Here is a 13,407-nt window from a genome sequence, read left to right as displayed (position 1 = left end):
AAATGTCTTCCAGGCCTCACATGCTAAAACTAAAATCCTCCTTGCCTTCTCTTTCTCTCCTTGTCTCTCTGCTCCCTCCCTCTTCCTGCACTCCCCCTGTCCTTGACTCTCTCTTCCCTGTTAAATTTATATTAATTACCTTGGCTGCCCAATGTATTTTTTTAAATGATAGCTTATTTTTATTCTTGGACTTGGAAAAATAATTTTATTTAAGAGAAAAGAAAAGGAAAATAAAAAACAACTCACCCAGCTGTTGGTGCTATTCATAGTCCAACAGCCTCCAGACTGCTCGAGGCCACCTGGTTGGCTTTTGCCTTCGAGTCGATCCAGAAAAGCGTTATTTACCCTTTAAGACAAGGAAAAATGTGCATAAATAGCAAACCCGCTGCAGGGCTAACAGATTTTTGAAAACCGAATGTACTGTACAAACTGGTATGAAGATGGCTTCTTCCATGCAGCTTGGAATAGATGTATAGAAATCTGTCCATCGACATATGGGGTCTGGTGACAGTCCCTTACTGAGGCTGGTACAGGTGTGGCTCAAAGCCAAAAGGGCATCCCTTCTCAACGTGAGAGTTTCACTCACTAAGTCTCCATCATCTTAGCAAGTGCTCTGGTCACCCGAGTAAGCCCAGGAATGTACCAGAAAGAACTAAATAAAGGGTGGGGTGAGGCCCCCCCCCGAAAGCTCTGTGGCAGAGCTATTGCAAGACAGAAAGTTGTGTGCTGAAGTGCTACTTCACTGTCACCTGGAGGAAGGCAGAGAGAAAATGAGCAGGCTGTGGGGAGAGGAAAGAAGTTCAAGTTGCAAAACACAGAACAAGAACACCTTTCACTGATATTCTGTCATGCTTGCAAGCCACCAAGCTCAAAAATTAAATCTCGATTTATCATTAGACAATTATTTTCACATAGGTCAGGATAAGGGCTGCCAGCACAGTGATGCTCTAACAAGTTCTCTCTCAGTATCCGTGAGGTGTTGGCTCTAGAGCTGCCTGTGGGCACCAAAGAACACTGATGCTCATGTCTCTTCTGTAAAATGACACGGCACCACCACCCTCCGCATATCTTCTTATACGCTTTAATGGATTACTTATAATATTTAATACAGTGTCGGTGCTATATAAAGAATGAAAGACTGAATACACCGTATTCTTTAAGGAATGAAGCAGGAAAATTGCTGCAGCACATTAGTTATAGACACAATGTATTTTTTTCCTGAGTGTTTTCAATTCAGTTTGTTAAAGCTGTTAATAGACTCACAGATATGATGGGCCGACTGTTTGTACAGATGACTACCTGAAGGTTCACTTGATGATTAATCCTCATCCTAAATAGTTGCCTGTGGGCATGTCAGTGCCATCCTTTAAGTCACCTATGCGTGGCCAAGTAGAGCTGGGGACTCAGAAGCTGGATATATAGCAATGAATGACTTGGCAACTTAGAAGCTAAGACTAGAAAGTTCTTGGGGCAGAAACAACAGCTTAGCATCGGCAGCTATTCAGCACACATTTGTGGAAGGAAGGGAAAGGTGGGAACTGAGCACATTGGCAGCCTTTTAGGTTGTGGAATGAAGAATTAGGTCCCGGTGGATGGCCACACATCACGGCTCTCTGGGATGGGGGACCACCTGGGTGGTCAGTCCTGTAGGTTGTCTGTGCTCTCTCAGTGCTAGCCAGGATGTGTTTGGGCTCATTTTGATCTCTGAGTATGGAGTAGCTGTATCTCAGCTTTCTGTTCTCACCCTAGAAACCTATGCAAATGCCGCAGCCTGGCTCACCGCAGGACTCCGTGTCTGAGTCACTATTCCGAATCTCTCAGCTTGTCTGCTGAGAAGAATCCTACTAAATTACAGCCTTGAGTGTTAACGTGCAAAAGCTGCCCCACGAGCAACACAGCCAAGGGCATCCGGGACTGTGGACACACTGGTGCTGTTTTTATAATATGTGAGTGTGTAACTGTGAGTGTTTGACCATGTGTGTGTGTGTGTGTATGTGTGTGTGTGTGTGTGTGTGTGTGTGTGTGTGTGTGTGTGTACATAATTGAATGTACACATATGTGTGGATGCCAGAGGTCAACCCTGAGTGCTTGCCTCAATTTCTCCATGTATTATTTTTTAAGACAGCATGTCTCATGAAACTTTGGGCTGCTCAGTTTGGCTAGACTGGCTGGCTAACATGCCTCAGTTGTTAGCAGCATACAGGCAGTTCCAGGAGCCTGCTTCTAAAGGTTGCCTAGCAATCTCTGATGTCATCTCCTGCCACCAGCTGGGTGCCAGACAGAAAGGACCCAATTGCTTTCTCTCCCTCTCTTATTCCCCTTACTCCTCTTTCTCTGTCTCTGTCTCTCTCTGGGGCAGCCACCTCCCCCTTTCCACAATAATCTGTTTCATACCAGATCTGCTGTGTAGCCAGTCCTAATCATTATTATACCACCAGTGATCCATCTGTAGGTGTCTTCATTGTCTTACTGATCAACACATCCTGAGTTCACGCATGCCCGTGGCTACCATTCCAGTTCTCATCAGCATCACTTCTCTGGTTTACTATCTCTACCTGACCCTGTCTTTCATTCATCACGTAACAACCCCCGTTCCCCCAATTTAGAAAAGTGATTTTTGCCTTCAATGGTGGTTTAAGTAAGGATGGCCCCCACAGGCTCATGTATTTTAAATGCTTAGCCACCAGAGAGTAGTTCTACTTGCAAGGATTAGGAGGTGTGACCTTATTGGAGGAAGTGTGTTACTGGGTGGTAGTGGTGGTGGTGAAGTTTGAGGGTTTAAAAGCCCATGCCAAGCCCAGTGTCCCCTTCTCTGCCTGCAGATCAGGATGTAGCTCTCACCCACTTCTCCAGCACCATGTCTTCCTGCACACCACCATGCTTCCTTCTATAATAATAATGAACTGAACATCTGAAACTGTGAGAAAGGCTCCAACGAAATGTTTTCTTTTATAAGAGTTGCTTTGGTCATGGTGTCTCTTCACAGCAGTAGAATGGTGACCAAGACACCTTCCTTCTGCTAAAAGCTCTTCCACGGCTTGCTTCTCACTGGCTTGAGAAGACTCACTAGTTTATGCAAATCTCATAGTTCATCCTTCCCACCTTTCCTGTTGCTTCTGTACTCGAATCTTCATCCAGAATAATCCAAACTTTGGGATTCAAAGTCTAATCTCACCTCCACAACAGAGCCTTTGTGCATGTCATCTTATGGACAACAGGGCTCCTTCCAGTCCCTCCCAGAGTTCTATGTGTCTGGTTCTCCCTCATCTTTTGACCTTTGCTCTTCTATGAGGCCTTTCATCACCTGTGCCTCCAGCTCTTCACTCTCTGATATCATCCTCATGGCATTTACCACAGTTTGGAAAAGTCCCACTGTTTAACCATTGACTTCTGTTTCTGTCTTCCAGACTGTGATTTGCTTATAGTCAGGGGCTATTTTTTTTTTTTTTTTTTTTTTTTTTTGCTGGTTTGCCCCACTGCTTAGAACAGAGCGTTGGCAGAGTGTAGCCTGGTAATGTATTCACTGAGTGAGCGAACCTTCTCGGCACACGCTCCCTGTGTCCACTAGAGTGGACAGAAGCTGAGCCATGAGAACCCTCCTGGTACGGAGTACAACACACAGCTGAGTGCCGACTGCTAGACTGGCTTTTCATAAAGCAAGGTAACAGGTCCACTCACAAGCAGGTAAGAGGAAGAGAGACTGAGCTCTCCAGGGTGCTTTAGGGAGCTCCCCAACTGGCTTGTCCACTAAAAAATGGGCCAGCCAAAGACAAAGGCAGTGCACAGCTTGCTTGTCTCCATCTCCAATAAGAATCCAAATAAGGAGGAAAGGTTCCTGTTACATTTTTTTTTTTTTTTAGACTATTCTGAGACTATGTACATTTTGTCGCTGCCAAACTTGTGCTCTGGGTTCCCCCCTGCCCCCGGGGTTAATTCAGATTAAGGACTATTACTCAGAGATTGTTTGAGTTCTCATAGATCAGTAGGGTTCATTCTGTCATTCACCTCACAGTCCAGATTCATTCGAGCCTTTGAACTTGGTGCTTTGTCAGCTTTCTGGGGGGTTCCTAGGTGCTTCTCTTGCTCAAAGTCAGGGTGAGGGGCAGAGACAGGTGTATGTTCATCACGGGACTCATTGAAAAACAAGTTTTCTATCATAAATTCAGCGTTGAGTACCCTTCACTGCCAACTTCTAAACAGGAGAAAGCTTGTTGCCTTTTGAACTCTACTGAACTCATGCCTCCTGGGTATACCTAACTTATATCCTGACGCACATACGAGCTTGCGCTGTTGCCTCTAGAAGAGATATCATTACTTTTGTTCATTAAGAGGTTACTGGATGTGTATCTCATGATACCACGGGAATGCACTCTATAAACTTTAAAGGCAGTACAAATGCAAACTCTTTTCAAAAAACTGATCAAGAACATAAAATATGTGTCTAAAGTCTTGATTAGTTGTTTCAAACTTGAGCTTATTATCCAGGGTTATTTCCTGGTGGGTTTAATTTTGATCTATTTGTCACCAGAATCAAGAGAGAAAATAGGTATAGAAAACAAACAGTCCCACCAATGCTTATGTATTTTGCAGCATAAACAATAAACTTAAAGAATGGTGGCCAAGATTCTTGTAACAAAAAAGCAGCCCTTTCCACCTCTAATCAAATAGCATGTACTTTTATTTGGTACCCATCAAATAATTAATTAATATAATTAAATAAATAAAAAATTAATCAAAGGTTAATTTATGAGCAATGGGGACTGTTATTGTGACACATTGCTATCTTTATGATGCCTAAGGCTTTTAAATCTAATTACTGCAGAGAGATCATTGGCTACAAGTAGCAACCACTGTATAAGTAAGAACAGGATCTGTACTTCTTCTAACCAAAAGACTTCGAAAGAGAAAATGAGCAAAACCAATAAAAATAACTAGATAGTTTATGACCTGCTTTATAAGTAGGCAACAATGGGGGGTCCCTTCCTTCCCTCAGCTTACTTCTCAAGATGCTCTAACCAATGCTACTAGGTTTTGATGTTTTCTTAATCAGAGTAAAACATACAAACTCACATTTGCCATTTTAAAAGCACTTTGTGAGACCCATAGAAACAGCATAGAGGGCTACTCAAAGAACATCTGCACTCACCAGCAGTTACTGCAGCCCTCAGAACTGGAGCAGCCACTGGCCATCTTTCAAAGACTCTCATTTATAAAATGAAATCATTACATGTCATTCTTCAGTGAGACTGGGGACATGGAGAAGCAGTCAAGAGCTGTTCTTCCAGAGAACCCAGGTTTGAATTCCTGTACTCATGGTGAGTATCCCCAAGTCTCAGGGGATTCGATGTTCCACTTATGGCATCTACAGGTACCAAGTATGTATGTACATGATGCATAGGTACACAGGCAGAAAAATATTCTTACATAAAAAATAAGCAAATAAAATTAAATAAAAACCATACTTTAGTGATGAGGGAAGTTAAATACAAAATCCACTTGCAGAAAAAGAACACGCTTCCTTAAATCATGAAAGCCCCTACATCTGTATCTTAGGAGGTATTCCACTCAGGTGCCTCCGAGGAAGAAACTATCATAACAGAGACAGTCAGTGTTACTATTAATGTCCCAACATCTATGTCGAGGCTCACCAGGTGTTCTCAAAGCACTTATACCTGATATCAGGGTATTTGCTGGGAGATTGTGTAGGTTACTAATGTCAGGAGCTACACCCATAAAGTTTCACCAGTATGACTGTCTAAACATGAGCTGAATAAGAATGATACCAATAGGCATGCCAAAATGCATGGGAAAAAGTCCAAGAGGCTTCATCTCTACACAAAGAATTGTAAACAACCAAGGAATGCTGAAAATGGGGGAAATAGTCTTCCTGGGGAAGAGCATGCCAAATGGTTAATACCCAATGGTCAGCTCTAAAAACATACATACAAGTAACATCGTATAGACTGACTAGGTTATATTCAGGAAAAATATATTTGTATAATATATACTATAAGATTCAAGCACTCTTGAAGGTCAAGCACTCTTAACCACGAACCCATCTCTCCAACCCTATGATTCAGCCTTCTTATATGAGTTTGAATGTCCTTAATCCAAGAAGTGCGGATAATCTGTGTACATGAACATATGTATGTACATAAGTAAATATATGTACAGATAGGTAGCAGTTGGCATATCACATGCATATACCATGACACCTTAAGAAAGATTTAGAGGTGATTTGGACTCCAGAACACTATTTAAGGTTGCTCTAGTGTTTTCCTAAAATGCCACAAAACTTTGTTAGTAATTGATTTTACCAAGGATGCTCGTTTTATTGGCCAGTTATACCTCCGGTGCTCAGCTTGATGGATCTGGGCTCTTTCTTCCTCTTGGTGCTGTCCTTTAGTTTCCAGTAATTTATTCTAGGAACAATAAAAGTTTTAATATATGGTTTTCAATTAACACAGTTGTACCAAAGGCACCCAAATCAATTACACATTTAACCTTAGCTGTTGCAACATTTCACTTTTGAAACTTCTACTTAAATCTATTTGGACATGAAATTATTTTTCCCTCTATAAGTAGGTAGCAAAAATAATTGCAGCTTAGTCTAACAGAATAGCTCTGTGAGTGTAAAATTGTCAGATTAAAAAGCCAATGTGCATGGTCAAGAAATTAGACCAAGATGTACAAAATACAGGGAAGAAAATACAATGTGACTCAGGCTCATCTGTGTCTTACAAAGAAAAGCAAATCAAATTAGTTCCTTTAAGGATATCACACAAAACCATTTCTCAGTATTTTTGTAACATTTCTTTCCTACTAAAAATCCATTGCAACTTAAAAGTAAACACTGGACTCTAAGTCTGCAGTGTGATTCTGTTGGTAACGTGTTCTCAACCTTGGAGGATAAGTTCTCAGCTAACATCAAACTTTTATACCTATGTTTTTTAACAGTTATTTCTCCTACCAGAACTTCAGGCTCCTTGTGTATGTGGTGGTGGTGGGGGGTTGTTCTTGATTTCTAACTATATCATGTGAGTCTCTAGTTTCTAACATTCTTCTAACATGTCTTCTTGGAAGTTGTAACTTCCTGAAGACACAGATACTACATTCATAGTCTTAGACCACAGGACTAATGCCAGCATTTCCTGAACACCCATCATCTACCTCAGACAGACCAAGTTTTAATCCTATTTTCAAAGTTTGAAGCAACGGACAGACAAAAGTAAGAGAAAGAACACTACTAGACCCAACTCATAAGCCAGCCTTTAAACTAGAGAGATTTTCTGTTCGAAACTCTAGTGTCATGTCCTGACAAACACATGCCAATGAATGGTTATGGTTGTGGCTAGTGTTTTAGAACCACCACACTTCCTGGTTAAAAAAAAGTTAAAATAAACTAAAAATTCATACTGAGTTTTTATTTTAAACTTTATTCAGAGGTCATCTCCAAAGAAAAACACTTGTAAATGTATCACCTCCCCATCTGTAGCTAGTTCATCCTCAGCTAATGAGGTAAAAATGGACAGTCTTCAAAATAATGCATAACATTCACCCATTCAACACTTCCCAAGAACCTGGATGCCAAGCCTAGTGATAGAGTCCTCACTTTTCCACAATGATCACATTTTTCCCCTGGGGACCAAACCTAGGGCCACGGATCTGCTAAGTGGGCTCTCTAACCTTGAATGTATCCTACCACTTCATCTTTATGACCTTAATATAAAAACACAGTTTTAACAAAGTCAAGTAGCCAGATATTGTGGCACAGGTCTGTGGTCTCTGCCTTTGGAAGGCCGAGGCCTGAAGACTGAGTTTGAGGCTAGTCGAAGCTACCTATTTAGACTCTGTTTCAAAAAATAAGTCAAAACATCAGAACCGCATACTAGACTTCCCAGGCTAAAGCCAAACTAGTGTTGGCCCTCCTTTTTTCTCTATATCCCTTTCAGCTTCTCCTGTGCCTATGCTTATCTGTGGAAATTATCTCTGCCATAAGCATTCATATTGTACTTATTAATTTTGGTTATATTAATTTTATTTCCTGTTATGGAACAAGATTTATATCTTCATGACTATCTTCACACGGATCCCACTCCCCCTCTTCACATGGCCCATGCTCGCTCGTTCTTACACACTTCTCTCAACATTTGGTATGAGAAGACCTTGGGCTCCTGCAGCTCCTCATCGAAGTTTCCAATTCATCCTCTTGTTTCTGTTTTGTTTTGTTTTGTTTTTAACAATTTTTAAAATTTTAACTACTTTGACATCACTACGACATTTAATTACTTACTTGATTAGTAAAACATTTAATTACCACAACATCCAATTACATTCAGTTACTACGTCACTTTCCCCCTTTCCCGTTCTTCACTCCAAGGCCCATGTCCTTCCCCTGGGATGCCTCCCATGCCTCCCTTCTCACATTCCTTGATTATCATCGCTCTATACATGTCTATCAATACGTACACAAAACCTGCAGGGTCTGTCCAGTGTCACTGTGTACATGGTCTCGGGGCTGGCCACTCTGCATGACTAATCAGTTGCCATGTGGAGGGGACACATGCCTCCACATCCTGCAGTTCAGTCACTTTGTGTCTTACCACCTCTTGCATATGAATTTTGCTCAGTCAATTATCATTTGCTATCTACTCTTCAGCTACAAGATTTTTGCTAAGGATCTAGAAGTGTGACTTTGTGTAGAACCCTGGCCTGTCATGTCTGAGGTTTTGGGTTGAATGTCTCCTTTAAAAAAAAAATAAAAGGAAATAAGACATCTTTTTTTTTTCTCCTGTTTGCTCTAGTCCCCTTATCTATTCTTCTGTTCTTGTAAATTTATAATATCAAAGAGAGATCATGTATTGTTTGTTTCTGTGGGAACAATGAATGAGCGGGCCATCCACATAGTGGAATTCTGTGAAACAGTTACACAGAATAATGTATGGCTTGGGGAAGAGGGCTATAAAATACATGAATTGATAGAAAGCCAGAGCAGTGACTTGAGTGGATAAAGCCCTTACCACAGAAGTGTGAGGAGTTGTGTAAAAGCAGGATAGACATAGTGGCCCATCTGTAATCCCAGCATCAAAAGACCCAGGCAGCGGTGGCTTCTGAGTTCAGTGAGAGACCCTACCTCAGTAATTAAAGTACAAAGTGATCAGGGAAAACACTCGCAATCAACCTCTGGCCTTCACATGAACACACACATATATGCATACCTGCATACATGTGCGTCCATATACATGTGAATGTGTATATGCACATAGGCACACGTACTACACATTCATTCATTCATATATACATACATACACAAAACACAAAACAATAAAAATAAAATCCTACAGAGGCTTTCTTACACATAAATAGAAACTGTACAAAAATAACTACTTCCACTTTTTAAAAAAATTATTTGCATGAACATTTTTTTTCATGCATGCATGTATGTATGTATGTGTATCATGTGTGTGTGTGTCTGGTGCCTGTGGTGGTTTGAAAAAGGTCCCTGGAGTCCCTGGAACTGGAGTTACAGACAGCTGTGAGCCACCATGTAGGTGGTAGGAATCAAGCCCACACCCCTCAGTAAAAGCAACAAATGTTCTCTAAACCACTGAGCCATCTGTTTAGTGCCCCCATTTCAACTTTTATATGCTCACATATGTCATATTTAAAATGTTTTGTGGAGAAATGCAAGAAAATGTTCATTGCTATTGACAGAGGACTTGGACAGTAGCTGGATAGAGGGAGGCAGCTTTAACATCTAATACACTTTTGGTCTTATGATCTTTCTATGTACTTATTACTTCTGTCTATGGGGATTTATAATTCATGTAAAAGGCCGTTTCTGCTTTCTTAATCTCTCTTTGTTTATAGATATAACTCTACCTTAATTAAAATGTATTAAAATAAGCAAATATTTTTTTAAAAAAAAAGATCCTGATAGGTATAGTTTTGAACATTTAGAGGTAACAAAACAGGAAGTTAGTGTATTAGGAGGACGAAAGAGGCAGGGAAGGGGATGACATGGGCTGCTCTCTTGCAGAAGCGAAGATGGGGCGAGGCGAGAAAGACCTGGTGGGAAGCAGGGATAGGGACCTGATGAGGCATCGCTGTGTGAGAGAGCATTGTTCCAGATGGTAAAAGGGGAGGGGCTGGCGCGACTGCTCTCCGGATTGTTTTCTCATCCTCAGCACAGTGTATTCCAAAGAGAGGCCAATTTTTCTCTGGTATCAGGAAAGATGATTTCAACTAATTAATTTGTCCTGCTGAACTGACAGCCACCGAGGCTGTGTCTGCACGCCTCATAAGCATATTTGTGGCTCATTTACTCGGGTTCTCACAAAGAAGAGCCACATCCAGTTGAGGAAGTACAAAATAAGTTGTTCCGGTTCCAGGGACTGAGACTGCAAAAGGAGGAAAATCAAAACGCCACGCTGCACAACACACCAGACACACACTGGACCCTTATCTCCCGCTGGACATATATGTTAAAGGACGAGCCACTCCCCAGACACCTAGATTTGTGCAAACACAAGTTCATTGCTGCTCTTCCCCAAAGGAAACCACACTAAGATGGAAGCGGACCCAAGAAGAACCAGAAACGAAGCCAAAAAAAATGCAGTGTTGAACATAACTCCCAACAATAACACAGAAAGGCAAAGCAAGAAAGACAAACAAGAGAAACGAATATTCAATGCTTTTAGGTATATCCATGAAAGCTCTCCAGAGGAAGAGGGCACTTTCGGGAAATGGGAAGGGACCACCTTGAGACGTCAAGAATGGACCGTGTAAACCCTGGACCTGTGGCCTGTTACCTGTGAGGAATCTGCTGCCAACAGGGGACTATCTGAGTAAGCCAGGAGGCAGGGAGCATGTGCTGGAGAGCTACAACAAGTGTCAGCACTGAGAAGTAGAACAGCGGGCGTTTCCTGCTAGGGGTAGAATCATCTCTGTACTTGTTTTCACCCCCAGTGCCCTAAACGGAGGAGGAGGAGCCCTGGTACTGCTTTCAGGCATGTGCAGGGTCGGAAGCCTTGAGAAGGGATGAGGCTCCAAAGCAGCTCCTGAGTGCACTAATTGAAAACGAAGATGGGGCGGCTTTGAAATCATGTCCGATTCCGACTGTGGCGTGTACGGACACGGTTCAGCCTGACTGCTTCATGTAAACATTAAAGTGCCGCCGTCGCCTGGTGGGATGAATTTCTCCCTGGAGAGGATGCTCTCTCAGCTCAACTGGAGGCAAAGCACAGCGGAGTCAGGAGGGCTGAGGCTGGAAAAGAAGGTACTGCCTTTGAATGTTTCTACAAAAGACTTGGAGGGGATGGGAGAGTCAAGAGAGCCTAGCACTGAGGCTCCCTCCCAGAAGGGGTACAGAGATGACCTTGGCCAGCAAGAATGAAGAAGAAAGCAAGAAAGGATCCTGAAAAAGTAAGAGGCGCCCAACCAAATGGAAGGGAATAAGCACTGATGGGATAGTCAGGAAAATTATACAGGGTGTGACCAAGGTTCCGGAGGCTAGCGCGAGAGCACGCTGTCATTCAGTGTCAATATTAACAAACGGAATCCCACTCCACGATCTTCGGTTCCACCATTCTCTTTCACCTAGAAACAGTTCACATTAACTATCTTGCTTAGGAAAAAAAAAAAAGTGGTGTTTTTGTTTGTTTGTTTGTTTGTTTGTTTTGTTCTGTTTTGTTTTCCTGCTGAACCTTTGATTTACTGCAGAAAAATGTAGAAACCACAGAAAGCGTAAAGGAAAACAAAAGTAATTACTCAGAAAACTCTCCCATCCAGAGATAAGTCCCTTTACCAAGTCCTTGTGCTGTTTTCTTCCTGATTAAACACACAACAGATTACGACTTACTACCCCGGGTCACATTATCAAGCTTAGCATGTGCCAGACACTAGCATCAACTCTCAACATGCTTCCTCTCATTTGATCCTGACAGAATGTCATGAGGCAAATAACAGCACCATCAAACACACAACAGACAAGGCTGGGGCGAGGAAGCCATCGCACACGGTGCAGTGACAGGAGGCGGGTTTTTAAAATCTGCCCGCACTCTGTTTTTAACCTATGTTTTCGTTTTCACAAATGTGAACATATTCCTGTCATTAAAAATACGCCGGTATCTACCATATGGACTTGTAGACCCTTCCAGCCCTCTACCAGTGAACAAACTGTTTCAAAATTTCATTAATCATTAGAAAAAAAAAAAAAAAAGAACATTTGCATACTTCTTGTGGGCATCTCTGATTATTTTCTTAGAACAAATGCATATCTTTCCCAGGCCTGGTGTTGTTACAGGTGCCTGGGCTATTATCATATAGCTTGGCACTTTGTCAAAATAAACACATGCCATTTACAACTATTCCTTTTTGAGATCTGACAGTGCACGAGGGCCTAGTTTCTCCTGTCACCAGTAAGCACACCGGGTTTACCTATACCGTGCTGCCATCACTACTGTAAGTCCTCGCCCCAGCAAACATATACATCGGCAGCAATATTTTTCTAAAGTTTCTCACTTAATTTCTGCATTACTCTCAGAGTTTAGATTCGGAAATGATTTTTTTTTCAAAGTATTTTAAATTTTGTGGGAATTGAACTCACAAATTAATTTGGACACAACTGTCGTTACTACAGTGTTGAGTTTTTCTACTCAAGGACACCACCATCTCTGGTTATTCAAATGGACTTTTATGGATAAAGAAAAGCTGTGCTTTGTTTGTTTGTTTGTTTGTTTGTTTGTTTTAAGCTACTTAATCATTTTTTTTTAACACAGCTAAGTTCCTGAGCTCCTTTTTAATTTCACTGTATTTTCCGATCAATCCTCTTTGGTATTTGACAGAGTTTCCTTATGAAAAAATCTCTGTAAGCACCCCTCATCTGGACTTCAATCTGGTTAATCATGCTTCAACAAACTCCTTTGGGTTGTGTAGGCGAACTGTTCTCATCCATAAATATTAGCTCATTTCTAATAATTAGAAAAGTTCCTTTTAAGTTTTCATGTCTTGCCTTATCAAGTTGGCTAAGATAATTCCCAGAGCTTGTTGCATGCACTGTTAACAGCTTTCCATCAAACAGCTTGGAGAAACACTGTCAGAATTTACAGAATGATCTTGGTTTATATGGTAGGGCTCATGAGCATACTTGCATTGCTCATTTCTGGTATTTTAGCACTAATGATTGATATATTGGGGTTTTATTTGGAAGGTTATATGTGTGCTAAGAATATTTTTTATTATAGTTTATTAAAATTTTGTTTAACTGACAAATTTGAAATCCTATCATGTTTCTGTAACTTAAAATGTAGCTGAACATCGTTCTTCCTATTGCAAACATAAAATATAGAAGATTCTAATAGTTATGTAGTTATCTTAGCATTCTTAGAATAAACTCTATTTTGTCTT

General features: G+C 41.3%; 1 protein-coding gene across 3 annotated transcripts in view; it reads right to left on the bottom strand.

The window, feature by feature from the left end:
• The window catches only part of Epsti1 (epithelial stromal interaction 1), a 95,339-nt gene that overhangs the window by 5,874 nt on the left and 76,058 nt on the right, over window positions 1-13,407 (bottom strand). For all 3 annotated transcript variants that reach the window (XM_055609858.1, XM_055609860.1, XM_055609859.1), the window contains 2 exons: window positions 6,349-6,422; window positions 247-346 (listed from right to left, as the gene is read on the bottom strand). In XM_055609858.1, coding sequence (XP_055465833.1) covers window positions 247-346; window positions 6,349-6,422 — 174 coding nt within the window. The remainder of the gene's footprint in view (window positions 1-246; window positions 347-6,348; window positions 6,423-13,407) is intronic.

The sequence above is a fragment of the Psammomys obesus genome, unplaced genomic scaffold (genome assembly GCF_907164565.1).
Source record: "Psammomys obesus unplaced genomic scaffold, mPsaObe1.curated_primary_1811, whole genome shotgun sequence".
NCBI lineage: Eukaryota > Metazoa > Chordata > Mammalia > Rodentia > Muridae > Psammomys > Psammomys obesus.
Note: the sequence above shows the minus strand (reverse complement) of the source record. Positions and strands in the feature narration are given on the sequence as shown.